Source organism: Colobus angolensis, unplaced genomic scaffold, assembly GCF_000951035.1.
Source record: "Colobus angolensis palliatus isolate OR3802 unplaced genomic scaffold, Cang.pa_1.0 Scaffold288, whole genome shotgun sequence".
Lineage (NCBI taxonomy): Eukaryota > Metazoa > Chordata > Mammalia > Primates > Cercopithecidae > Colobus > Colobus angolensis.
In genome coordinates this window covers 1,426,450-1,454,381 of record NW_012116132.1, presented here as the reverse complement: position 1 = coordinate 1,454,381, position 27,932 = coordinate 1,426,450, and the positions used below count along the sequence as shown (strand labels likewise).

The window sequence follows — 27,932 nt, the reverse complement described above, 5'->3', positions numbered from 1 at the left end:
GGGCCCAAGTAATTGGGTATCTCGCCAGACTCAAGACTTTCTTGAGTTTTCTTTCCCTATAGCCCAAATCAATTCGCAAGCACTGAGGCCCTTGTTCTCAGGATGTATCAGCCTCAGAGTTCAGCCATGGGCAGTCGGACCCAAGACCACCCAAGCCTTTTGGCCAAGCCTGACCCGTGAGCAAGAGTGCATCAGAGCCTGCCACTCTTTCTGCCTTGAGCCTCAGAACCCCAGTGATTTGGGCCTAAGATGGTAATGTTTACTTTTTTCCCTTCTGAGTCAGGCCACAGGGCAATTCCTGGAAGGATTCCACTTGCATGTTCAACCCACATGACCTCTCAGAGCAGCCAAGACAAAGGGGCAGTTCTCCCATGCCCTCTTGGCATGGCAAAGTCACTGGTTGTTGATTTGAGGTGGTTTCTTTGAGGTCCATGGACAATTTCTGGACTCCACACTAAGTCAAAAAGAGGAATAATGAAGAAAATGAAGACTTCTCCAAAATAGCTCTGCGGCATTGGGATCTGCTCTGGCTCTGACTGAAGCATTCAGATTCCTGATCAGCTCCAAAGGAAGCCTGCAAAGGCAGCCTGTTCAGATCCACGGGCCACTGAAGGGAATCGGGTGTGCACAATGACCCCGGCCTCCTGAAAAACTCAGTTTAACTAAGTTAGTTCATCAAGCCTATGCTGATGGAGCAGAGAAACACCTCATACTCCCAAATGGCTACAATAAACTTTTGTGTGCCCTTAGGGTTTTAATAGTAAGGATCTCTGGAAAAATCTCCTTCTGGGGTCTGTACCTTGCAAATCAATGCCACCTTGTGCCCTGACTTTTTTCCTGTGGTCCCCAGATAGCCTCTGACTTACTTATGGCTGGTAGACCTTATGGAAGTGATAAGAGAGAGGATGTGACTGGCTTAGAGTACAGTAGTTTGGATTTAGGTGCAATCACTATGTCTGAACTGCATGAGTGTGTTTGGCTTTTTTGCCAAAAAATTTAACTTTTTATTTTAAAATAGCTTCAAACTGGCAGAAAAGTTGCAAAAATAATGCAAAGAACTCTGGTCTACGCTTTACCCAGATTCCCAACTTTGAACATTTCACTCCATTTGTCTTGCCATTCTCTCTCTCTCCACATTCGTATTTGTTTCTTTCTGAACCATTTGTGAATAAGCTGCCGACATCATGGCTCTTTATTTCTTTACATTTCAATGTGTTTCCAAAGAACAAAGATATTCTCTTATATATTCATAGCACAGTTAAACTTAGGAAGCTAAATATTGATACAATATTTCATCTAATTTGCAATCTGTATTCTAATTTTTGTCAATTGTCTCAATAATGTCCTATTGTGATTCTCTTTTCTTCCAGTACAGGATGTAATCCAAGATTATGTTTTGTACATAGCTGTCATGCGTTTTAGACTCCCTTAATATTTTATGACAATGATGCTTGTGAAGAATACAGGCCAGGTACCTTGTAGAACACCCCTCAATTTGGGTTTGTCTGATGCTTCCCCATGAGCAGATCCAGTTTATGAACCCTTGGCTAGAAGACTACAAAAGCGATATAGTGTTCCTCTCAGGATATCATACCAGGAGGTACATGATGTCTTGTTGATGATGTTAGTTTTTTAACAGCTTTATTGAGATACAATTTTCTTTTCTTTTCTTTTTTTTTTTTTTTTTGAGATGGAGTCTTACTCTGTCACCCAGGCTCGAGAGGGCATGCAGTGGCGCATCACAGCTCACTGCAACCTACGCCTCCTGGGTTCGAGTGATTCTCCTGCATCAGCCTCCTGAGCAACTGAGACTACAGGCATGCACCACCACACCTGGCTAATTTTTGTATTTTTAGTAGAGACGGGGTTTCATCATGTTGGCCAGGCCAGTCTCAAACTCCTGACCTCAGGTGAGGTCTCCCAGAGTGCTGGGGTTACAGGAGTGAGCCACCGCACCAGGCCGGAGATACAATTTTCATATCATAAAATTCACCCACTTAATAATTCAGTGGCTTTTAGTATAGTCACAGCTTTGTGGAACCATCACCACAATCAATTTTAGAACATTTAGAACATTTTCATCACCCTCAAAAGAAACCTCATACCCATTAACAGTCACTCCCCATTTCCCCCCAAACTCACCTCCCACCCCACATACTGTCTGTCTCTATGGATTTGCCCACTGTGGAAATTTCGTATCAGTGGAATGACACAATGCGTGGCCTTTTGTGACTGAGTTCTTTCACCTAGCACAGTTTTGTCAGAGTTCAGATGATGATAATTGTGTTCACCCAGTCAAGATGCTGTCTGATTTCTCCACTCTGTCTTGTTCCCCCATGTAAATTAGAAGCATTCCAAGGGTAGACACTTTACAGTCATGCAAATAAATATCCTGTTCCTCATTCAACATCCCCCTAGACTTAGATTTGATGGTTATTGACCAAACCAATCTTTATTAACCAGATTTACTAAGATTGATTCCTTCCACCACTCCTCTCACACTCATCAGTGGTTAGCTACAAAATTGGAAAGTTCACGGGTAATTAGAGACAGTGGCCCCGCTCTTCTCAATAACATCGTAACTGCTCCAACAAGTCCCCCACAGACCAGGCCATCTGTCCCAGCAACATCTCTCCTCTGCTCCAGTTCCTCCCCGAGTGGTTGGGGACCAAGGACTCCTCAGAGACACACATGCTGCAGGACAGCACATCTGCCCTCATTCTGCATGAAGCCCTGAGAACTCTGAGCTAGGAAGGCCAAGAAGTGACAGGAAAGCCTGTGTTCATTGGAGAAGTGTCCACTAGGTTAAAAGAACAAGGACCTGCTCTTGGTTCCACCTCTTCTACCAGTAGTTAATATGCAAATCAAATGTACTTTCACTTCAGCAAACACCTACTAGCAAGGTGCTACTTGCGATTGGAAACAGAAGATAAGTAAAGCACAGCTCCTACCCTCAAGGAGATGATTTCACATAAAAGGATTAAGATAACCAAAGAACCAGATTCTCAAGGAGAGCAAGAGGAATGTCCTAAGTGACCTGACCATTCTGAAGAAGGAAGACCCCACCTCACTGGTATGGTCAGGAAAGGCTTTTGGAAGAGGGCATTTCAAATGAGTCTTGAAGGCTGGGTAGGAGTTAGACAGTGATGACAGAGGAAGGTGTACCAGGCAGAGGGTATAGCAGGAGCAACAATGTTCCCAAATAAAGGCCTACATAAAGCGAGGGAAAGAAGGGGTGAAGCTCGCTGGACCCTCGTGGGTCCAATGTGGAATGTGAACTTGGCTCAATGGACAATAGGGAGCTCCTGAAGAATTTCAGGGGAGGAGGATCCAATGATCAGAGGTGAGACATGAATAGAAATGTGCTTAATCTGCTAACAGAGAAAATCAAAATGGGAGCATTATACCACAGCCATTCTGAGATGTGACCCAGGGGACCCATTTCCATTTGATCTGCTGTCAGTGCTCTCTTCTGCAGCCTGGCCTAAGAGTGACACTTCTGAAACCTATGCAACATCCCCAACCAGGGCCAGAACTTATCCATCCCAGAGAGAGTGACTCACTCCATCACAAACACGCCCCACATTTCAACTTGTGCCACTGGCTCTGTGCTATTCCATTTTCATTGAGAATGTTTTCTGCTTGGTGACATGCTTCTTTTTCAAATGAAACAGAAAATAGAAGATGACAATCTCCCAAACAAAGTTCCATAGCCTGGAGGCTGCTCACTTCTTGCCAAACAGCAAACTAATGTGAGCGTTGTCTTCTGAGATGTGGATTCCTGCACTGGCAGAACTTGGTGAGAGCAACAGCATAAAGGTTCCCAAATGATTACCCTTCCCCAAGAGCACCTGGATTACAGTGTTCTTGTCTCATTAAACTTCCAAGGTTCTGGAAGAAAAGTGGTCAAGTAGTGAGGTTGGAAGACAGGGCTGAGGAAGGAGCAAAAGGCTATAGATCTCCTAAAAGCCATTGAATCATATACTTTGTGTGTTTTTTTGTTTTGTTTGTTTTGAGACAGAGTCTCACTCTGTCACCCAGGCTGGAGTGCGGTGGCATGATCTCAGCTCACTGCAACCTCCACCTCCCAGGTTCAACCGATACTCCTGCCTCAGCCTCCCAAGCAGCTGGGATTACAGGTGCCCACCATCACGCCTGGCTAATTTTTTTTTTTTTTTTAGACGGAGTCTTGCTCTGTTGCCCAGGCTGGAATGCAGGGGCACGATCTCGGCTCACTGCAAGGTCTGCCTCCTAGGTTCACATCATTCTCCTGCCTCAGTCTCCCTAGTAGCTGGGACTACAGGCGCCCACCACCACGCCTGGCCAATTTTTTTTGTATTTTTAGTAGAGATGGGGTTTCACCGTGTTAGCTATGATGGTCTCAATCTCCTGACCTTGTGATCCACCTGCCTTGGCCTCCCAAAGTGCTGGGATTACAGGCATGAGCTATCATGTCCAGGCAGAATTATACACTTTGAAAGAGTGACTTGTGTAGTATGTAAATATATCTCAATAATGTTGTTCTGGAGGGTCAAGCATGGAGCAGTGAGGAGAAGGGTCCCGGTGGCAGGCATTGATGTGGTCACCAACAGGTCATGTGGCTATGCAGTTGTCCTCTGCAGTCCTCACCAAGTCTTCATCAACAGCAGTGTGCTCAGTTAACTGGACAAATATGAATTAACCCTCCAGGACAAGCCAGGCACTGTGACAGGCAGGGAGGCCCCGAAGCCAGGGTAACTGACGGTGAGATTGTGGGTTAGAGCCTTGGATGTAGTAGGAGGCCTCCTTTCTTCCCTTGTCTGTAAATTGAAGGGGTTGCAGCCATCCTAAAGTTCCTTGGCCCTTGGAAAGTTGAACCATTTTCATTGTTGAGGTTTCAGGACAGGCTCTTTTCCACAAACAGCAAATTGCTCTTGGCCTCAGCGTCAAACTTCTCAGACAACAGAGACCAGAGCTGGACTGAGTGCTCTGATCAACAGGGGGCTCTGACCATGGCCCCTACAAATTCCAGGTTCAGGGGCTGTCCTGGCCTCATCTCATTTTATTCTTTTCAAGAAAATTTACTTCATCAATGTAATTTATGGTCTGTCATAAAATAAATGCATGATGAATCCCCGTGTCCTGCCTTTTGATTAGGAAAATATGGTCTCCTTCCCATTGCCTCCACTTTTCCCTAGGAATGTCATTTCTAGTATGTGCTCGGCCTGGGACCCAATTCTCATGGGTTCTCACTGGGAAGTTCCCATGCTGAAGACACACCTGCCACCCCACACTGCCCCAGACTGTGGGGCTACAAGTATGCTATAAACCACCAAGTGTGTGCCTCAAGGGTATAAGGACACAGAGATTTTCAAACCCAGACCTAGAAACTAAACTATGCTTAATTTTTATTGTAAAATAACTATAGGTAAAGTCTATGGAACATTTGTGCACACAAACACACAGGTGCACGTCCACCCACACACACAGACACACACACACACACATACACATGCTCAGTCACCACTTTGATGTTCCCCACAGCCTTTTTTACCAAACTGTAAAGTTAGCCTCAGAGACACATCCCTCACACAGGCCCAGGGTTTGGGGAGTGCAGTGGAGAAAGCTTCCAGTTGGTGTGTTGAACTAAGCCCTGGAGAATGTGTGCCCTTCCCCTTTCAGCCAGCACGTCACGTGTGGGAGGTTTGGTTGGGTTCCCAGTGGGAATTCCTAGGTTTCAGCTCCATGTGCTGCATGGAACTGAGATGCTGAAAAAAGGTAGGAAGTGCTTGTTAGTCACCCTGTCCACCCCCAGTTCCCACTCAGAGAAATACCCCAGGAATGATCCTGGAAACAAAGGGGATTTTGCTAATGATTTTTGTGTGTTGACTTTGTATCGCACGACTTAATTGTATTATATTCTAATATGTTCTAACAGTTTTCTGGTGGAGTCTGTAAGGTTTTCTATATACAGGATTATGTCATCAGCAATGACAATTTCACTTATTCGTTTCCTATTTGGATGCCTTTTCTTTCCTTCTCTTGCCCAATTGCTCTGGCAAGGACTTCCATTGAAGTTGAATGGAAGTTGAATAGACGTGGCAAAAGTGGGCATCCTTGTCTTGTTCCAGATCTTAGAGGAAAGGCTTTCAACTTTTCACGTTGAGTATAATGTTAGCTGTGGGCTTCTCATATATGGCCTTTATTGTGTTGAGGTATGACCTTTCTATACCTAATTTGGTGAGAATTTTTTTTATCATAAAAGGATGTTGAATTTTGTCAAATGCTTTTTCTGAATCTAATGTAATGATCGTATGGTTTTTGTCCTTTATTTTGTTAATGTGATGTATCACATTTACTGATTTGCATATGTTGAACCGTTCTTGTATCCTAGGGATAAATCTTAATCATGGTGGATGATCCTTTTAATGCATTGTGGAATTTGGTTCACCAGTATTTTGTTGAGGATTTTTGCATCTATGTTCATTAGGAATATGGGCCTATAATTTTCTCTTCTTGGACATGTCAGAATGACTTTTATTAAAAAGATGAAAGATAATAAGTGTTGGTGAGGACGTGGCAAAAAGGGGAACCCTTGTACACTGTTGGTGAGAATGCGAATTATAAGACCATTATGGAAAATAGTATGGAGGTGCCTCAAAAAGCTAAAAATAGAATGACCATATGACCCACAATCCTACTTCCGGGTATTTACCCAAAAAATTTGAAATGTGTTTATTCAAGAAATGTCTGCACCCCATGTTTACTATAGCACTACTCACAACAGTTAAGTTATGAAATCAATCTAAGTGTCCATCAGCAGATGAATGGATAAAGAAAAGGCGCTATATATGCACAATAGAGTATATTCAGCCTTAAAAAAGGAAAGTCTATCACTTGCAACAACATGAATGGAATTGAAAAACATTGTGCTAAGTGAAATAAGTCAGGCACAGAAAAACAAATACTGCATGTTCTCGCATATATGTGGAATCTAAAAGAATCAAAGTCATAGAAGAAGAGAGTTGAATGGTAGTTGCCAGGGACTGAGGTGGGCGAAGGAAATGGAGAGATGATGGTCAAAAGGCACAAAATCACAGGAGAAGTATGATTTTTTTTCCCTTTTTGAGTTCTATTGCACAGTGCAGTAAATATAGTTAATAATAGAGTATCATACATTTCAAAGTTGCTAAGGGAGTAAACTTCATATGTTCTCACCACAAAATCCGTTAAGTATTTGAGATGATGGATACATTAACTAGCTTGATGTAATTATTCCACATTGTATTCATAAATTAGAGCATGACTTTGTACCCCACAAATTTATATAATTAGAAATTGTCAATTCACAAATTTAAAAGCGTAAAGGGGATTTTGCTAATATTAATTGGTAACGATAACCTTTTCTGACCGTGGAGTGCTTTACAGTTAACGGAGCATAATGACTTTGTGAGATGCCCAAGCAGAGATTATTATTTTCATTTTATAAGTGAGAAAACTGAGGTTCAGAGAGGCTAAGTGACGTGCTCAAGGTTCCATGCCACTGAGGAGCCAGAATTAGGTCTGACGCCTCCTGGCTTCTAGTTGACCTCCCTTTTCATGATGCTTTGTGGCATCATGAACCTAATGTTGAACTCGAAACGGCACTTGATTTAGATCATCCAGGTCATTCTGTTCAGTCTGTTGCTCATCTCCCAGATGGCCAAGTTTGCCAGGAAAGCATTGCCTCACCACTGCAGACTGGATGAGATGGGCCCCAATGGCCCATACTTTCCTCCATTAAAGCACACACTACTGTCTGTATTCATTAGCATCTGCCTTCCCGTTAGACTGTCAGCTCCTTGGCAGGGACCACATCTTCTTTGTCTTTGTGCCTCAGCTCTGATCATAGACCTGGCACACAGTAGGAGCATGTTAAGAGTGAAATGCTGCTGAAGGCACTCAGAAGCAAGCCCTCCTCTGCTTAGCAAGCTATCTAACCTTCATTGAGACACAAAATTCCGCTGTATCATCTATTAACTGACCACTCCCATGACAGCTGGGTCCCTTGCCATTTCTCAGAAGAAATTCAGATGCTGTTAATACATCCACTTGAAATTACCCTTGAAATGGGACAGGTCCAAATTGAGATGTGCTATGAGTGTAAAATGTACACCGGATTTGAAAACTTAGTATGCAAAAAAGAAAATACATCTTATGAATAATGTTTATATTGATTATATGTTGATAATATTTTTAATATATTGGGTTAAATGAAACATATTATTAAAGTTAACTTCATCTATTCCTTTTTACTTTTTATGATATAGGTATGTACTAGAAAAATTTTAAATTCCCTATGTGACTTATATTTCTATTGGAAAGTTCTGGCTTAGGTCCTTACAGGTCATAATAAAGACTCGAGCTTTTACTCTGAGTGACATGGGAGCCATTAGAAAGTTTTGAGCTCAAAAGTGACACAGTCTGACTCACTCACGTTTAAAAAGTAGCACTCTGGTTGCCATGTTGCGGACAGACTGTAAGGGACATGAGTACAGACAAGGAGACCATATAGGAAGCTACTGCAATAATGCAGAAGAACATGGAGACTTGAACCAGAGAGTAGTAAGAAGTGGTCAGATACTGATCAGGCTTGGAAAGCAGACCAAGAGGACTTCCTAACAGATTGAGCATGGGGTTAAAAAAAAAAAAAAGAGTTGAATCTCAGTTTTTGGCCAGAGCCACTGGGAGTCCTCCATTTGCTGAGATGGGGAAAGAGGAGGGAGAAGCAGGTCTGGGAAAGAAGACCAGGAGTTTGGTTTTGGATGTGTTGTGCCTAGGATGCCTTTTAGTTTCCAAGTGGAGACAATGAGAAGGCAGTGGATATATAACTCAGGAGTTCAGGGAAGAGGCCTGAGATGGGGGTCTAAACTGGGGAGTCATCATCATAAAAATGCAATTGAAAGCCCAGAGACTGGGCAAGATCACTGCAGGAGTGAATACAGGCAGAAAAGAGAAGATCAAGGTCAAGAAGACCAAGCGCCCTGGGGAGCCCTAAAGTTTAGAGGTTGTCAAGAGAGGCAAAGGAAACAGAGAAAGAGCCTTGAGGTAAAAAGAAAACTAGGAGGGAGTGGTGCTGTAGAAGCCAAGTAAAGAAAGCATTTCAGGAGGAGGTAGTGAGCCCCTTTGGCTGGCACTGCTGATAGGTCCAGGAAGAGGAAGACAGAGAACCGGACACTGGATTTAGCAACCTGGAGGAGACTGGCAACTCTGACAAGTGCAGTGTAAGTGAGTGATGGAGGCAAAAACATGATTAAAGTGAGTTCACAAGAAAATGAGAGAGAAGGGATTGGAGACAACAATTACAGACAGTTCTTTCAGGGAATTTTGCTGTGAAAGGGAGAAAAGAAATGGGCACAGGTCAGAGGGGATATTGGATCAGGAGAGGCTATTTTTAAAAGGTAGGCAAATTCAGCATGGATGTGTGCTGCTGGGAATGAGCCAATAGACAGAAAAATTGATGATGCCAAAAAGACTGGGAATTCTGGTGCTTCCCCAGTCTCCAAAGAGTACACTTATATTGCTTTTTCGTGTTTTATCAACTTTAGACATCACCTATCCACTTTCTGCTGTAATACGTACAAGCCAGCTTGCTTATATCACCCCTCATTGCACTTTTACTCTTGTTCCCATATTATTCCAGCAGGTCACTATCATCTCACTGTCCCAACACATCAACTATTTCAGTTCGTCTATTGGTCACCTTGCTGCCTTTTATTTCTTGGCCTATTAACTACAGACAGCATCTCTTGACTCCCATTTTATATGATTAGGGTATTCATGCCTCTATCCTACCATCTGCTGTAAGTCAGCTTTGCATATGTCATGCTGGGACAATAACAAGACCCACAACCACAAAATCTCAGCAACTCAGGCTTATTTCTGATTCACATGCCATGCCATGGCCTGCTTCTGATGTGTTGTTTATTCTGGGAACTAGTAGAAGGGCATCCCCCATCTGAGACCTGCTATTTTCATGAGAGAGGGAAAAGAACAATGGCAGAACTTCACACCGCCTCTTAACGTGTCTGTTCCGCGTGGAATATGTCATTTCCACTCACATTCAATTGGCCAAAGCGAGTCACGTGGCCAAACCGGATTATCAGACAGGGGAGGAAATATTTTCCTACAAGGGCAGGCAAGCCATATGGCATCAAGTGGGGGTGTGAAATCTTCTTTCAGGGAGAACAGTGAATAATTGGGAACAACAATTTAATCTATCACAATTCCTCTTCTCTCTTCTTCTACTCTCCAACTTCTTTTATATTGTCAAGCCAGAAACTCTTGACATACTCCTTTATAGCTAGCTATTCTTAAGTAGTCTTCAGTGCTTTGTTGTTGATTTTAGAAGTTGAAAGCCACTAAGCAGCATTTACATTATGACTAAGCAAATATTCTTTTTTTTTTTTTTTTTTTTGAGACGGAGTCTTGCTCTGTCGCCCAGGCTGGAGTGCAGTGGCCAGATCTCAGCTCGCTGCAAGCTCCGCCTCCCGGATTTACGCCATTCTCCTGCCTCAGCCTCCGGAGTAGCTGGGACTACAGGCGCCCGCCTCCTCGCCCGGCTAGTTTTTTGTATTTTTTAGTAGAGACGGGGTTTCACCGTATTAGCCAGGATGGTCTCGATCTCCTGACCTCGTGATCCTCCCGTCTGGGCCTCCCAAAGTGCTGGGATTACAGGCTTGAGCCACCGCCCCCGGCGGCAAATATTCTTTACTACAGAGCCAAAGAGTCCATATCATGCACCACTGTTCCAATGACAGACTTTATGTGCTTAGAGCCTTTCTTACATTCCACCACATGCTCAAAATCAGGCCACATTTTGGACTGCTTCATATTCGGGCTATCCCTTTCATAAGAAATTTTTTGTTTTTCCAGAAGTTTCCAATTATGTTTCTTTTTTCTTGTTGATAGAAGAAAATTTGCCTTCTACATCATATCCCTAATATCCTCCAAATTTCTTCCCACTCCATTTATTGTTTGGACTCTTGTTTTCCTTTTGAAGCCTGCTGTCCTTCTGACCTGATTGGGCAAACTGCCTCATTTTTGAATCTTAATGTTTTGCATGGCTCTTTGTCTTTACTGCAATTACTAATTGCCTTCTGTTTTGTTTGGGTGGTTTTTTTGGCTTGATTTCTGCTTTTCATTACAAAGTTAATTTTTTGCAGTGTCCTAATAATACTCTCTACTCTCTAGAATGTCCTTCTCTCATGTCACCTTCAGAGACCTCTTTCCTTCCACTCTAATGAAAAGTAACTACTCTCTTGTTCTGCTGAATAATTTCATCCTGGGGTTGCTTTTCATGGCTACTCTGTATAGGATCCTCTGTTTCCTGAATCTCATATCTCCTTTCTTGGTTTACTCCCTTACTTTGTTGAAAAACCTCTTCAGGAACTTCCTTCAAAAGGTTTAGTAGGCTGTAAACTTCCTTGGTCCTTGCATCCTCAGGCCTACTTCCCTTTTTTATTGAATAAAGGCTTTGGACCAGATGCTCTCTAATGCCTATTCCAGGAGTATAATTCTAGCTATATGTATTTGTGGATAAAATACTCTTTCAAGAAGACATTTAAAACAGTTGCTTCTCCCAAGGAATTTAAGATCTACTTAGATAGACAAAGAATAAAGTCTCAAAACAGCAACAAAAAATCTGTGATACAAAAGATGCTGGGAGGTGGGACATGATTAATCATCAGTTTGAGACTTGGGTCTAGAGGAAAGAGAGAGAAGAAGCAGAGCCAGCCTGTGGTGCTCTTATTGAGCAAGCAAGACTTTAGCAGCATCAAAGGTAGGCAGTGTGTTAGGGATAGATTGTTCCTATCTGATGTCTTGAGTCCAGTGGAGTGGTTAAAGGTCAATGCAGGTCCTCCTCCCTTTGACTTTCCCTGTCACTGAGATATCAACATTTTCGTTTCACCAAATCAAGAAAGAGATAATTTTTAAATACAAAAGTATAACGATACCCTTGACCACTAGACAAACTCTCTGGCCATTTGGGGGCATAACAGTGAACTTTCATTACAAGTATGAATAATAGTGTATATACTTATAAACACCCTAATTGTTGGAACATGAAAGTACCAACGGTGGTCTTTATTAGTAAAGTTTCACTGAGCAGGACTAAAGGTGACTCTCTTTACTAACGTCCATTTGTAAAAATTGTTTTTCATTGTTTCAGTGAGGAGTTGGAGTGATTATAAATCACTTCTCCTTTCCAGCCACTCCCTAGGAGAGGGCACATCCCACTCATGATATGAGTGTTATCCCGAGCGCACTGTTGCTTGGGTGGAGAAGGCACTCGGGAATTTTAAGGATGAGGCTTCTCCATGGCAGGTCCTGAAGACTGAATGGACATGAGACACCTACATCAGAGGGAAAAAAAATAAACAAGCCTTCATTCAGCAAAGATGGCCCTCTCATCCAATCTGCAATCAAAGAGAGTACTTGTAGGGAAGGAAGTTTCCAGAAAAAAAGAAGAGATCTTTGGGCCAGTGGTGGCAGCAATTTCCAGAATGGGAGTTTAGTGAGGATGGCAAGTGCTTAGGCCATGTGATAGATTTTCTCAGTAAGGTCTAACCTAACACTACTCCCTCAGGGAGGCTTTCTCTGAGCCCCCTTCCTTCACACCCAGGAAGAATTAATTTCTGCTACAACACTCTGTTCCTGCTGCCATCCTAGCACTTATCAAATTCAGACAAAGTTGGCATCAATTTTCCTCAACAGTCTATGGCATCCTGACTGATTTATTCATCATCACAACCCCAGTCAATGCCTGGCATGTGGTAGGTGCCTGTGTTGGTCAAATGAATGAGTGAACTGAAAGAAGCTGCATTTCATCAAAGGGCAGAATCAGCCATGAATATTCAGTTGTCCCAGGAGATTCAGACTAGCCAAGAGGCCTTGGAGAAGTGGATCTGGGCCAAGTGGTGGATTTCCAAGAGCTGGGGCCATTTAAACCATTCCTGGGAGAGGAGAGCAATAAAACCACCTGCAAGATTGGTCTGAGCTGCTTTGTTGCCTGGGACTCCACTGCAGGTGGAGAGGGGAGCAGAGAGATCAAAAGCACTCAAGGAGTCTTTGCTTCTGAGTAGTCCAGAGGGCAGTGCTGCCCCTGCTGCAGCGACCCCCACCCAGAGATGGGACCAGTGCTCAGCTCTGCAGAAGAGCAAGACGGATCCACCATCCCCGGAGAGCTTCCTATGCACAAGACACTGGGCTTTAGGTAATCACGTGTCATCCTCTCAGTAATGCCAAGAGATAGGTGTGCCTGACTTACAGATGAGAACCACCATTAAGGATCATTCTATGTGGAGAGGAGCTGGAGCCTGTGCATCCAGGAAACTGTACAATAGCAACCAAAGCAAAAAAAAAAAGCCAGGATTATGTCACTGAAAATTCAGAAATCTGTGCACCTAAAGCTCACCTGTTTTATTACTTTTGTGGTTTGCATATCTTCCCTTTATTTTCTCCTGGTTTCTTATAATGGTTTGTTTTGTTTGTTTGTTTGTTTGTTTCACAAAAATCCCATAGGATTCTGATCTCACAAAGGAAAAAGCTGGATCCCCAGGGCAAAGAGTCAGGAGTCAGCGGAATGGACAATGCCCTGCAGTCGATGCTGTCAATGCAGCAGGGCTAAAGCTGGGAAAGGCACCTAGTGAGGGGAGACACAGGAGGGCACACACAGGTGCATGGGTGGGCAGCTGCTGTCTCCTGGGGCTGGTCTCCCACAAGGTGGTTTCCTCGTGCAGCAGTGACTTGGTGCAGCCCCTCTCACCTGGCAACAATGCATTTGTTTCCTCAAAAGACCATAGAGTGGCATTTACCTCACCACTTAAAAAAAAAAGGTGAATCAAGATGCAAGCTGGCTCAGGAGGATCTTCATATCCGCCAGAGGGAGGGGCAGGCAGTCTCTTTTTACTCCAGCAGGTGCGAATTTCTGATAAAACTAAATTAACATCAGCTTGCCTCCTTGCAGTATCTAAATGTGCAAAGAGAGCTGATCTGATGACACCAGCCAGGGGGACAGGCTGCTGGAAGCATCCCAGGAGAGAGAAGCCCAACTAAAGACCACCTAACTTACTGCTCAGATAGGCTGCTCTGGCGGAGCAGCCCTTTGGGGTAGAAAGACAAGTAAGTTCGGAGGGGAAAGTGAACGGGTCCTGCGTGGGTGACTGTGGCCTTGGCTATCACCGCAGCAGAGGCCCCTGCTAAGCAGGCTAAGAGCGAGCGGACCGTGAGAAAGGCCAAAGTCAAACTGAAAAACCCTTCCAGCTGGCCTCTGCTCTTGGGAACTTGGAGCCATACGCTGGCAACGGGCTCGCCGACAGGGGCACGCTTTCTCTCGGAGAGGGCACTAGGGCTCCTGCCTCTTCGGGCAGGCATGGGAGAGAGGGGGGCACCTCCCAGCACGTAGGAGCAGCCAGTGCCAAGCTGGAGGAGGGGAGGGGCGTGCAGGCAGAGACTTGGGGGTGGGGTTAAGGGAGGGAGGGTCAGGAAAACTTCTCATTCCCTGCCTCCATTCACCCTCCCGCACCATCTCTGTAAGGGGCCTCTGCTTTAAAACTTGGGACATAGATGCCGCTAGAACCCCTGCCGGCTGCCAGAGTCCTGCACAGAATTACATCGGCGCACTCTCTACTTCTCAGGAACGGAAGGGGTCCGGAGGAGCTATGGGTTCATCTCTGGCCACGTGCATCCAAACTAATAAAATCATCCCCTATCCCCCTGGAGCCGTGCGGGGTGCTCGCGGAAGTGCAGGCACCCCGAATGAGGCGAAGGAGACTCTGGCTAGAGTTCTCGTCCCCACCCAGTCCGCATGCCATGAATCAGAGGGGTCTGCGGGTGTCTCTAGCCCGGTTTGTCCCCTTTCCCCTGCTCAGCTGACTTCGACGCCCGGGAGTTTGATCCTTGCCACCGAAGCCCAAGAGCTCCTTCTGCCTCAACCCCATTCCTTTCGGAGAAATGGGCTCGCGGACCCATGCGCGCGACGGAGAGGAGCGGCAATCGGGGCGCCGGGACTGGAGCCCTACTCCGAAGCCGGCAGAGCCATTCCGGCCGCCGCCTTGGGCTCCAACATTGGCCGCAAAGTTTCCGGCTCTTTGGGGCCCCGCCTGCGGGTCGGAGACCCCGGAGCAGCCTCTCCCCTCTGGGGTGCCCACTCCACGCGCTTCTGCCATCTGCCAGGGGACGCCGGGAGCCGGCGGGCGCGCGTGGTCGCAGCACTGGAGCGCGCAGCATCTCCAGGGGGTCTCCGGCCGCGCCCGTCTCTCCCCCTACGCCCTCGCGCGGCGGGGTCGAGGTCGCAAGGGTCGCGGCCGCCGTGTCTTACCCAGTCCCGGCACGAAAGTGTTGAGGAAGAGGCAGATGACGGCTACGGGGAAGGGCATGTAGGGGATGGCGGCGCGCAGGGGGCCCTTCTTCTCGCGGACCTGCACCACTACCCCGCTGGACGAGGACGCCCCCCGGGGGTCCGCCGCCGCCACCGCTGCCGCCGCCGCCGCCGTCTCGGCGTCTTTGTGCGAGGGCTCCATGGTCGGGTGCGCTCTCAAGCAGCGGGGCAGCACGGCCGGAGCTGGCGCCTAGCGCACGGGAGCAGGAGACGGCCGGCTGCGGGCTCCGGGCTCAGCGCCGAGCTCAGGCGGCCGCAGTGCTCCGTGCGCTGCGCGGCTCGCGGAGACTCCCGCCCTCCGGCGTCCCCACACGCCCGGTGGAGGGGCGGGGAGGGCGGCGCGACACCCTGTGACAGCGCTCTGACGCCCCTCCTCGCCAGGCCCCTTCCCCGTCCCCTCCCCTCAACCAAAACCACCACTCACAAGGAATGGAAAATCAGGGCGAAGGAAAGGCAGTGGAAGAGAACCGCAAGGGGAGCTGGTTGCCCAGGTGCTGGAAGGGTGGACACGCCTCGCCCTCCAGATAGGTGAACGGGGAACCTTGACCACGAAGCCCTGCGAACTGGGAGTGTGTGCTTGGCTGACACTGTCGGGAAAGCCTCAAGGCTGAGTCCCCTAATCTAGAGCATGCCTTTGGCCAGGGATATGGGGACAAGGGACCGCGCGGCGCCTGACACCTAGTCGGCCTTCATTGCGTTGTGATTTAAATGATTTTAATTGGGGTGAGCGCAGTGGCTCCCACCTGTATTCCCAGCACTTTGGGAGGCCAAGGTGGGAGAATTGTTTGTGTCCAGGAGTTCAAAACCAGCCTGGGCAACGTAGCGAGACCCCCCAGCTCTATTTTGTTTAAAAATTTTTTCACTAAAAAAAAGAGTGAATTTGTTTCAAGTGTCAGAGAAAAAGCAATCCTGGGATCGGATCGATAATAGAGGAAACAGATTTTCAAACACCAGGCCAGGTCTCCGCAAGACTGGTTAAAAATGGAACACTTCCCTACACACACGCACCAAAAGCAGAAAGAAATGCGCCTGTTGCAGGCATGTTGGGAAGCGTTCACCATCCCCTGAACTATGCTGGAGGAAACCTGGGCCTTTTGTGAACCCGACGTGGTGATTAAAGAGCCAGTGAGGACACAGCGCCGTCTGGCGTTAATAATGGGGCAGCTGGTAGAAGCAACAGCCGGCAGCTTGAGGTCCTGTATTGAATTCGATTCTCTGAATAAGGCTGCCTTTGCCTCCGCAACTGGCAAAAGTAAACGGATGAAAGTTACCGCCTCTAACGTTAGGGAGGGGTTCGAGGCTTCAGAATTATCCAGACAATCAGCAAATCGTCTGAATAATTGGAAGGGTGCAATATCCTCCCTTCAGGAATAATAGTGATCGACTCTATTATTATAAACAACCCAGGGTCTCAGAAGAGGCTAAAAGAACAAGGGTTATTGTATAAGTCTCTGAATAAAGTAATTTTAAAAGCAAATGACCAGGGGTTAGTGATGATACTGGTGGACACACACATGCATGTGTACACAGACACAGACACATACACACACATACAAGAGTCATTAGCTTAGGTTTGGCAGTCAGAAGAACAGGGTTGAACTTTTAGTCTTTGTTCAGCCACTAATTACCTGTATGGCTTAGAAGAACTCGCTTAGCCTTTTCTGGCCTGGAGTTACTGTGTTTATTAAAATCAAAGCAAGATTCCATTTAATACACACTTATTGAAGGCCTAGTAAGACTCAGATTCCAGGGAGAGAGAACTGAGTAAAATCCAGGCTCTGCCTTCAAGAATCTAAGAAATGAGCCGAGAGATACTAACAACTACAAAGACAGACTTACAGAGACAGTGAGGAATGTTGCAGCTGGGATGTGTCGGAGGTGCTGCGACAACATGGACCTATCTGTGAAGCCAGCTAGCATGGGGGAGGCCTCGGGGAGGTGTCCCAAAGAAGGCGATACTCAAAGAGACTTGAGCAATGACTACAGTTAACTATTTGCAGATTTGTTTTATTTTCAACAAATACTTATTTATCCAAGCACTCTCTGCCAGGCATCATTCTAAACCCTTTACACATTTTAACTCTTTTAATCCTTACCATAACTGTACAAAGTAAGTATTATTTATTACTCCATTTTACAGATGGGGAAATTGAAGCACAGAGAAGTTAAACAGGCTGCTACGCACTAATCCGTGGTAGAGCTGGCAGCTGAATGCAGGCAATCTGGCTCCAGAATCAATTCTATATAACCATTATTTTATTCAGAGACCTAGAAAATAACCCACATTCTGTGAATATTCTTTTGAAGAGCACTTGAACTGTCTTAGGGCCAGTCAATCATTCCTCCTGAAGAAAAAGGATTTCAGGGAAGTCAGTGGATTTTTATCCCCCAGTTTTCCAGATGATTTGCTGAATATCTTGGATGTCAGGAAGACATCCAGGCAGAGCAACAAAATGTACAAAGGCATGGGAGCCCAGGGAAGTAGGGATGATTCCAGGAATTGCAGTGTGGCTGGCACTAGGGCTTGTGTGGGCAGAGACAGGAGATGGATCTGGTGGGGTGGCCAGGCATCTAGTACTGAATGGCAAAGGAATTTGGACTTCATCTCGGTGGTGGTGATGCAGAATCACTAGAACATTTTAAGCAGGGTTGTGGCATAAGTGTTTCAGTTACTATCACTGTGTCACAAATTACCCCCAAGTTTAGCAGCTTAACACAACCATTTTTTTCTGATCACAAATTCTGTGGTCAGGAGCTTGGACAGAGCACATTGAGATAATTCTTCTTTGCTCCTTGTATCTGGAACCTCAGCTCGGGAGACTGGAATGGCTGACAGTTGGAACAGCTGGGGCTAGAAGACCTACTTCTGAGAAGATTCTCAGGAATATCAGCCTGCCTGGACTGGGGTACCTTGAAAGCTGGGTCAACTAGGATGGGTCAGCAAATCACCTATGCATGGCCTCCCCATGTGACTTGGACTTTTCACAATATGACAGCTGGCTTCTGAGAGGGAACTTCCTGAGAGGAGGCCCCCAGAGAATGAACATTGCAGGACTGGTGGACTTTTCTGCCCTAACTTTGGAAGTCACACAGTGTCACTTCTGCAGGGCTTTACTGGTCAATGCAGTCACAAGCCTGCCCAGATTTCATGATAGACACTCCGCCTCTCAATGGGGGGGTGTCAAATACTTGGGCCTAGGCTTTTAAACCACCACCATTATAAGATACATTTGTTCACAGTGTGGAAGATGGGCTGGAGGGGATAAAAGCAGATCACATGCTTATGTAGAGGCTGAGGGGGAGGAGGACTCTTCCTGACTGAAAAGGACTGAGAATGGGGGAGGGACAGTTCCCAAATGAAAACTGGGTAGTATAGCAGACAAGGAGGAAATGAGTTTGAAGGGTCTGAACACATCCGAGAGGTAGCGGGCACTCATTGATTAAATGGCCAGCATAGATAATTGTCTTGATAAAAGTTGGATATTGAGTCAAATTGAGAATCAAGAAAGCAATTGGGGCTGCAGATTTGGGAGCCATCAGCATACGAATGGTAGTTACAGGAGTTCAAGACAAGCATGGGCAACATGGCAAAACTCCATCTGTACGAAAAATACAAAAATTAGCTTGGCGTGGTGGTGCAGACTTCTAGTCTCAGCTACTCAGGAGGCTGAGGTGGGAGGACCACCTGAACCTGGGGAGGTCGAGGCTGCAGTGAGCCGTGTCACACCACTGCACTTCAGCCTAGGTGACAGAGTAAGACTCTGTCTCAAAATAAAAAGTTATAGAAATTCTGTAATTAAGCAGAAAGGAAGAAGGAGAGAAACAAGGTTTACATGGAGAAACACTAACAGTGTTTCATGGAAGCCAAAACAGGAAGATTTTAAGAAGGATGCGGTCAGCAGTGTCAAATTCACTGAAGGGTAAAGTAAAATCCCAAAAGTGCCCTTAGATTTGGCAGTTAGGAGATTTAACTATCTGGGATCCCAGCTAAAACGTCTCACGTGCTATGTATCCATTTTCAAGGAATGTGTCCTTTTCGTGGAAGTTATGGAATTTGTTGGCATAAAACTTTTCCTACTTTCCTCTTATCTTTTTAATGTCTGTCAAAGCTGTAATGATGTCTCCTCTTTCATTTCTGATATTGTTCATTTGTACATTCTTTTTTTCCTCACTGCTCTTGCAAGAGGTTTATACAGCATCTACTTGACGTTGTGATTACAGCTGATGTTTGTAGGAAAATTGAAGATCTAAGGTATTTCAGGGAAGAAGAGGCTTCCAAATAAAAGTCAAAACCTTAAATGATCATCTCAAAAACCCAGACACAAATGCAACAGGGGAAACAGACCAAACAGTTCATTACACCAGCCAAATAATACATCTGGGCCAAGCATTGGGTCATGAAGATAAAAATATATTTCTTAGCCTTGTTCTGTCATCAGATGAATAAAGTACATCAAGTTTTGGACCTTTTTTAGCTAAAATAAAAATTTGCTGAACTCAACTTCCAAACTGCATGAAGAATTCATATTCCAACCAGGTGCCTCCTTTTTCACAAAGACTGGTATCATAGCATCAGCTATGGAAGGACAAACTTTGTTTGAAGCTCTGAGCTTTTGAAAAAGTTTTTTTAACCTCTGAGCTTCAGTCTTCAAAATTGCAAATAATACCTAGCTCATTTGTGTATAAGAAGATTAAGTGAGATAATATATATAAGGCACTCAATAAGTAAATGGCAACTGAATCAGAAGCTTTTTCATGCCAAGTGATGGAACACAACTCAAATTTAGTTTATGGGGAAAAAAGTATGGATGTAATGGATGTAATAGCTTTTTAATGTATCAGCTTGGCTAGGCTCAGCTCTAGCCCACAGAATTCCCTTTCTAGTTAGTTTCCATTTATTTTGGACCAATGGAAATATTCTTGCTCAAGAGTTGGAAGACAGAAAGGAGGCAGCAGCCATTTTATAATATTCACACACCTTCCCTGAGGTATCTAATCAAATACAAATCTGGGTGTTTCAGTGAAGGAATTCTGCAGATATGATTTCAAGCTCCCAGTCAGGTTGGGTGAGGTGGCTCACACCTGTAATCCTAGTATTTTGGGAGGCTGAAGCGTGTGAATTGCTTGAGCTCATGAGTTCGAGACCAACCTGGGCAACATGGCAAAATCCCATCTCTTCAAAAAATACAAAAAATTAACTGGGTGTGGTGGCACGTGCCTGTAGTCCCAGTTACTTGGGAGGTTGAAGTGAGAGGGTGGTTTGAGCCCAGGAGGCAGAGGTTGCAGTGAGCTGAGATCATGCCACTGCTCTCCAGCCTGGGCGATAGAGCCAGACCTTGTCTCAAAAAAATGAATAAATAAAACAAAGTTCCCAATCAGTTGACTTTAAGTTAATCAATGGAACCTGGGCAACATGGCAAGACCTGATCTCTACCCAAAAAAAAAAAAAGTTTTTTTATTAGCTGAGTGTGGTAGCACATGCCTGTAGTCTCAGCTACTCAGGAGGCTGAGGCAATAGGATCACTTGAGTTCAGGAAATGGAGGCTGCAATGAGCCATGATTGTGGCACTGCACTCCAGCCTGGGCAATAGAGCATGATCCTGTCTCAAAAAGAAAAAAAAGACTCCATCTCAAAAAAAAAAAAAAAGTTAATTAATGGGAGATTATCATGGGTGGGCCTGACTTAAGCACCTTAAAAATGGGCCTTCTCCGAGGGAGATCCTCCAAGTAGCTGCTGGGTCAACAATTGCTCTCCTTTCCCGTTAGAACTTTTTTCCTGACTGCAGCTGAAGGACATCATCAAGCTTCAGCTCTTGCCACAGGCTTCCAGCCTACTTGTGACCTTCCCTTGTGGCTGCCTGCTGTAGTGGAAAAGTTAAATATTAAATTTGAACTCAATTGAACGTGGACACAAACAATGGTCACTAAGCCCCAGAACAGATTGCATGAGCCTCTTGAGGCATTCATTCATCTAGCAATGTTTCGGAGAAACCTGCTCCTGTACGTTAGTTATTGAAAAACAACAGACAATCACAAAAACAAGTTGACCTTTTTGTGTTCCTTGAGCCCAGTCTCAAAGGGCCCTCATGATTGGGCCTCATGCCAAACAACTTGTTACAAAAGAGCTAGGGTCCCAGGCGGCGCTGAAGCTCCGTGAGACCTCTCCTCATCTGTGCACGGACCGGCAGCCCACTCTGGAGCCCAGGCTGTTGCTTCCCGGTCTAGTGATCCTTCCTCCATAGTCTGGTGAGTGTAAATGTGTATATATATATATACACACACACACATACACACACACACACATATCTTTTCCCTTCTCCCCTTTCCACTGCAATTTGCATTTTATATCATTTGCTTGTTATATCTGTATTACTATATACGTGGGATAAATGTTGCTTACCCTCAAAAGGTATTGTGTGTCTTTTCTTTTCCCCTTGTGCGTTTCCTGCACAGAACATTTTTTGGCATCACTAACAGGATTCAAAAACAAAAGTATGCCACTTTTTGGCTGCAAGGACAGAGATGGAAGCTCGGGGACTTCCCATATCCCAGGATGGAAACTCCCCCAGTTTTCCCCCATGGCAATTGCATGGTCCAGGGGAACTGGCCTTTGTGAGAACTGGGAATCTAAATTAGTGCAATTTGAACCTTTGGCTGTGCGTGAAGTGCTACAGGGGATTCCAGTCGGCAAAAGAGATGCCAAGGAGATCTGGCGTGGATGATGCTTGCTTACTGCTTATAAGTTTAATGTGTCAAGATAGGGATTGGTTGCTACAGGAAAAAAGTAAGCTGGAAAAGGAAAATGCTGACTTAACTTCCAGGCTGGCTTTGGCCCAATGCCAGGCCTATGTCCTGACTGATCAAGCCCAAAGCTACCAGGCTATTGCTGACAAAACAGCTATCTGGGTGGCCCGGTACAAGTATAAGAACAGGCAAGGCAAAGTGGGTAGGCCGAAAGTATAGGTAGCTCTTGCTCAAGCAGGCCCTGAGTGGGACCCAGACACATGGGATGGAGATGTATGGGATGATGATGAAGAAGGGACCACTTACTCCCTTGGTGAATAAAGGGAACCTGCTGAGGCCAGACTCCAGAGGCGGCCATGGGCCGTACAGCAGGGGCAGGATGGACAGATGGTCCGGAGAGATGCTGTAGAAGACTTTACCCAGCAGGAAATAACAGACATTTTACAAACCTTTGGATAAAAGGGAGGGGAAAGTGTAATTACTTGGTTGGTTCAAATCAATGAACAAGGTGCCAATGGCATTAGAGTGGACTCAGGGAATGTTCTAAAGTTTGTTACCCTCTCGTGGGTACCCAAAATTCAGCTGACTCTTTGAAACTGGGCTACTGGACCCCACCCTACTAATGATGAGGGAAATGTTTTAGATGAAATATCTTTGTGGCAACTGGCCATCAATGCGGCCAGACAGAAATATTCCACAGAGGATGCCTGGCCAGATGAGGGAAAGCCCTGGCATTCACTGATAGGCAGTTAAAGGAGGAGGCCATGAAAACACCTGTGGTGCTGGGAATGGCTGGTAACATAGAGACAACACCCTTAAGTCCTAAAATCCGCAATAAGATTTTAAAGATTACTCCACCTGCTTATAGAATGGTGTTAACATCTTTATTATTTTTCCCATACTGATACTCCCACACGGGAGGTACTGGAACAACTAGGTCAGCTACAGGACTTGGGCGATTGGATGCCCTCGGGGGAGGAGAGGATTTTAATTCAGGGTGAAACTGAAGAACTAGTCAGCCGGGGTTTGGAGCAGGTAAAAACCCAGCTCCTATCTCAAGGATGGGAAATTAACTCTAGTAAGATTCAAGGACCTGAACAAACTGTAAAGTTCCTTGGCATCCTATGGAATGCAGAGAAATAGTCCATTTTACCGAAGGCTAAGGCTAAAATACTAGGATTTGCAACCCCTACCACTAAAAAAGAGGCCCAGAAATTTATTGGCTTGTTTGGATTCTGGAGATACCATATTCCCCACTTGGGTAACATTTTACAACCTCTGCATGCAGTCACTAGAAAATGCTATGACTTTCACTGGGGAGAGGAAGAGAACATGGCTTTTGAACATGCTAAACAAGTGGTGCAACTGGCCCTGGATCTAGGCCCTGGCCTGTATGGGCCAGTAGAACTGCAAGTAACTGTCCTATATCAACATGCTAACCGAAGCCTTTGGCAGAAAGAGGGTACCTTTGGGGTTTTGGACCTGGAAACTTCCAGAGGCCGGCATGAGATGGAGTCTCGCTCTGTCACTCAGGCTGGAGTGCAGTGGTGAGATCTCGGTTCACTGCAAGCTCCGCCTCCCAGGTTCATGCCATTCTCCCGCCTCAGTCTCCTTAGTAAATGGGACTACAGGCGCCCGCCACCACGCCCGGCTAATTTTGTTTTTGTATTTTTAGTAGAGACGGGGTTTCACTGTGTTGGCCAGGATGGTCTCACGTGTTAGCCAGGATGCTGGGTTTCACCGTGTTAGTCGTGGTTTCACCGTGTTAGCCAGGATGCTGGGATTGCAGGCGTGAGCCACCACGCCTGGCCTATACCCCTTTCAAGAAGCAATTGTTAGCTTGCTGTTGAGCTTTGCTGGAAACAGAGTGCCCCTGCTTCAGCCATGATGTCATTATGAGGCCCGAAATTCCTATTATGACTTGGGTCATGAGCTCCCCAAAACTCACCAAATAGGGCACACCCAAGAAGGTTGCATGATCAAATGGAAATGGTACATACAAGGTAAGGCTAAGCTGGGGCCAAAGAGGGTATTGTTTTTACATGAAGATGTACAAAAGGACACCACCAAGCAAGTCCTGCAGATAGCGAAAGAGCGCACCCCACCCCCCCACCGCAATGGGGCAAATCCTTTAAAGAAATAAATCCAGAGAATCAGAAACACATTTGGTTTACTGAAGGATCCACCAAATACATTGGTGGGACCTGATGCTGGAAGGCTGTGGCTCATAATCTTGTTAAAAACATACACATTTCTGTTGAAGGAAGGGGTGGGAGTAGCCAGCTGACTGAACTGGTGGCCGTCCTCTGAGCTATTCAGGAGGAGGCTGGAGCTATTCAGGATTTGTCATTTGTATACCGACTCTTGGTCAGTAGCAAATGATCTCACTGCTTGGATGCCCCAGTGGCAACAAAACAAATGGTTAATTGGGAATAAAGAGATTTGGGGAAAATAATACTGGGAAGATATCTGAATCCTTGTGCACACTACCATTATCACCATTTTCCATGTTGACGCTCATGTGTCTCTGCTTTCTCCTGACCGACTAATCAGACCCACAAGCTAAAGTTTCCACTATTACTGCAGACTCAGGCCCGGAAGAACCGGATTGGGCTGTGCTCACGCAATGGGTGCATCTCCAGTGAGGACATTTAGGCATCCAAGGAACCATGGCTTGGGGAGAGCAAAGAGGGATATCATTACCCCTGGATATTGTTCGCACAACTCTATGCCAATGCACTACGTGCCAACAGTTAAAAACTAAGCCAGTTCCTCAGAGGGTTATAGGGCGCATTCATAGGGGAAAAATGCCAGGATGAATTTGGCAAATGGACTATACTTGCCCTTTGCCATTTCTAAAGGGTGCCAATATACGTGTACTTCTGTAGACACCTACTCAGCATTCCTAGTAGCCTGCGCTTATGCTAATGCTAACCAAACGAACACTATTACAACCTTAAACATCCTAATTCTATATTATGGTGTGCCCATACAAATTCAAATGGACCGTGGCTCCCATTTCAAAGCTAAGGCTGTACAAACCTTTGCAGACCAACATGGCATATAATGGATTTTCCACATCCCGTACCACCTACAGGCAGCTGGCCTAATCGAAAGAATGAATGGGTTATTGAGAAAACAGCTAAAGGTGTTAGGGCAAGGTAAGTTAGAAAAATGGAAGGATCACCTGTTTGACATACTACAAATATTAAATAATCAGTCATTAACAACATCGGAAACCCCATTGAATCAAATGCTTACCCCACATTTACAGATTGCTAAGTGTGCAGATGTAGTCCAACCTCTCTCGCTAAAATGCTGGAAAATCCACCCAGAGGCTATACTCCCATGGAGGAGGACAAGAGGAGCTGCTGGTTTGGACTTACATAGTTTAAAGCCTGGGATAATTCCTGCCCAAAGTACACATACAGTAGCCACCGGCTTAGGAGTTATTATAGGTGTTATACCTTGCAAACATTATGGGTGGATTACATTCCAATCAGGTCTTGCAATGTGGGGTATTACCATACACAGTGGTATAACTGACAGTGATTACCAGGGAGAGTTAGGTCATTTTATACAATACCACTCCAGATTATTTTGCTATGGAACTGCAGATACTGGTTGCTTAATTATTAGTGGTACCTTGTCAGCGATTAACCCTGTAGGAAATCTCTGCCCCAACAGAGGCTACATACAGAACCAAGGTATTCAGATCCACTGTACACGTGGCTTAAATCCTGGAGCCAAAATATGGGTACAGCGTCCATCAGATCCTGCCCCTAAGACTGGTGACCTTGTAGCTATGGGAGCAGAAAATGAAGGCATAGTACAATTTCCTAAATATGAAAAAACAGTATCATGTTCCCCTCCACTTTTGTTATTACAGGGAATGAACCTTTCTACTCATGGTCACCACCTGTGTCTTTGTGTCTGAGGCCGAGAATGAATTTATCACCTGGGTAGCCACTGCTGCAGAAGAGGTCAACTGCAGTCAGTGTTGGCTATGTGTCGAGTTGCCAGAGGCTGCAGCGAATGGATTACCTTAGAATATTATCTCTGCTAATATTTCCAAGTGGCTATGTCACTACCAATGGGGTTGGGAGAACAGCACTTGTAGTACAACCTGAACTTCTTTAAACCAAACCAAACAGTCTATTCTTGCCCAAGTTCAACAAAAGGCGAAATCCACCCTTGTAATGAGTCAAAAGCCTTTGTATCCTACCTGATATGCCTGGAACGGAATATCCTGGGAACCTGTCATACTGGTAGCTGGACTCCATATGGCCCCCTCCTTTGCTGGGAGGCCTTAAATGGCTTCCCCAATGCCACTCTGGGGTTTCTCCCACCAGCCAGTTATCAGCACATACTTCAAATCAATAACAGCATCCCCAAAGAAACACAGCACCTTTGTTATTTAAATTACACATTACAACAATACGATCGTGGTAGAACTCTTCTCCTTCCCTGGGGAGCCCTCTGGGTATGTGGGTCCTATGGGTGGTGATACCTGCCCGCCCCCGAATTGAACAGGGAGATGCACTTGGGGGTGGCCATTAATTCCATTCACTATCTGGGATAATATTCCCCTCCCCAGTAATCTAGTGGCTTACAAATATCGCTGGTTACAAATGCGCCGGACTCACTGGTGGTGGTACCATATCACTGCTGGTACCGCTTCAACAACAAATTAAAATATTAAGCTTGCATGTAGAAAAAGTTCTTAATGATAGTAGCACTAGACTTATGTTATTATCAGATGAATTGGCTCAGGTGCGTACTGTTGTGCTGCAAAATCAAATGGCATTAGACATGCTTACAGCAGCCCAAGAAAGGGTTTGCGCCTTACTACATGCCGAATGTTGTGTGTATATCCCTGACGATTCTCACATTATTATTCTCCTTGCCCAAGACATGCAAAAACAAAGCAGTTAGAATCTAAACATGGGGACCCTATTGTGAATTGGCTGTCCAACTAGCATTGGCATTGGCCATGGTGGGTATGGTTTTTATTAATTGTGCTTTTAATTATCCTGTGCTCACCCTGTATCTGTAACCTATATCAACTACGCCTTCCCCATGTATCTTTACACGCTTTATCCTACAACTGAGTATCAAATTGAGGCCGAATGTGGAGGAAAAGTTAAATATTAAATTTGAACTCAATTGAACATGGACATAGACAATGGTCACCGAGTCCCAGAACAGGTTACATGAGCCCCTTAAGGTATTCATCCAGCAGTATTTCAGAGAAATCTGCTCCTGTACATTAGTTAGTGAAAAACAACAATCACAAAAACAAGTTGACCTTTTTGTGTTCCTTGAGCCCAGTCTCAAAGGGCCCTCATGATTGGGCCTCATGCCAAACAACTTGTTACAAAAGAGCTAGGGTCCCAGGCGGCGCTGAAGCTCCGTGAGACCTCTCCTCATCTGTGCACGGACCAGTGGCTGACTCTGGAGCCCAGGCTGTTGCTTCCCAGTCTGGTGATGCTTCCTCCATAATCTAGTGGTGTGTAAATATATATGTACATATCTTTTCACTTCACCGCTTTCCACTGCAATTTGCTTTTTATATCATTTGCTTATTATATCTGTATTGCCATATATGTGGGATAAAGGTTGCTTACCCTTAAAAGGTCTTGTGTGTGGGCCGGGCGTGGTGGCTCACACCTGTAATCCCAGCACTTTGGGAGGCCAAAGTGGGTGGATCACCTGGGATCAGGAGGTCGAGACCAGCCTGACCAACATGGTGAAACCCCGTCTCTACTAAAATACAAAAAATTAGCCA

The 27,932-nt window shown here is 45.4% G+C and overlaps 1 protein-coding gene across 1 annotated transcript in view; it reads right to left on the bottom strand.

Annotated features, from left to right (window-relative positions):
• Positions 1–15,542, bottom strand: part of LOC105516691 (chromosome unknown open reading frame, human C1orf95) — a 56,497-nt gene extending 40,955 nt beyond the window's left edge. Inside the window, exon 1 of the mRNA XM_011948962.1 lies at positions 15,341–15,542. Within this exon, the coding sequence (XP_011804352.1) occupies positions 15,341–15,542 (202 nt within the window). The remainder of the gene's footprint in view (positions 1–15,340) is intronic.
• Positions 15,543–27,932: the final 12,390 nt, after the last annotated feature.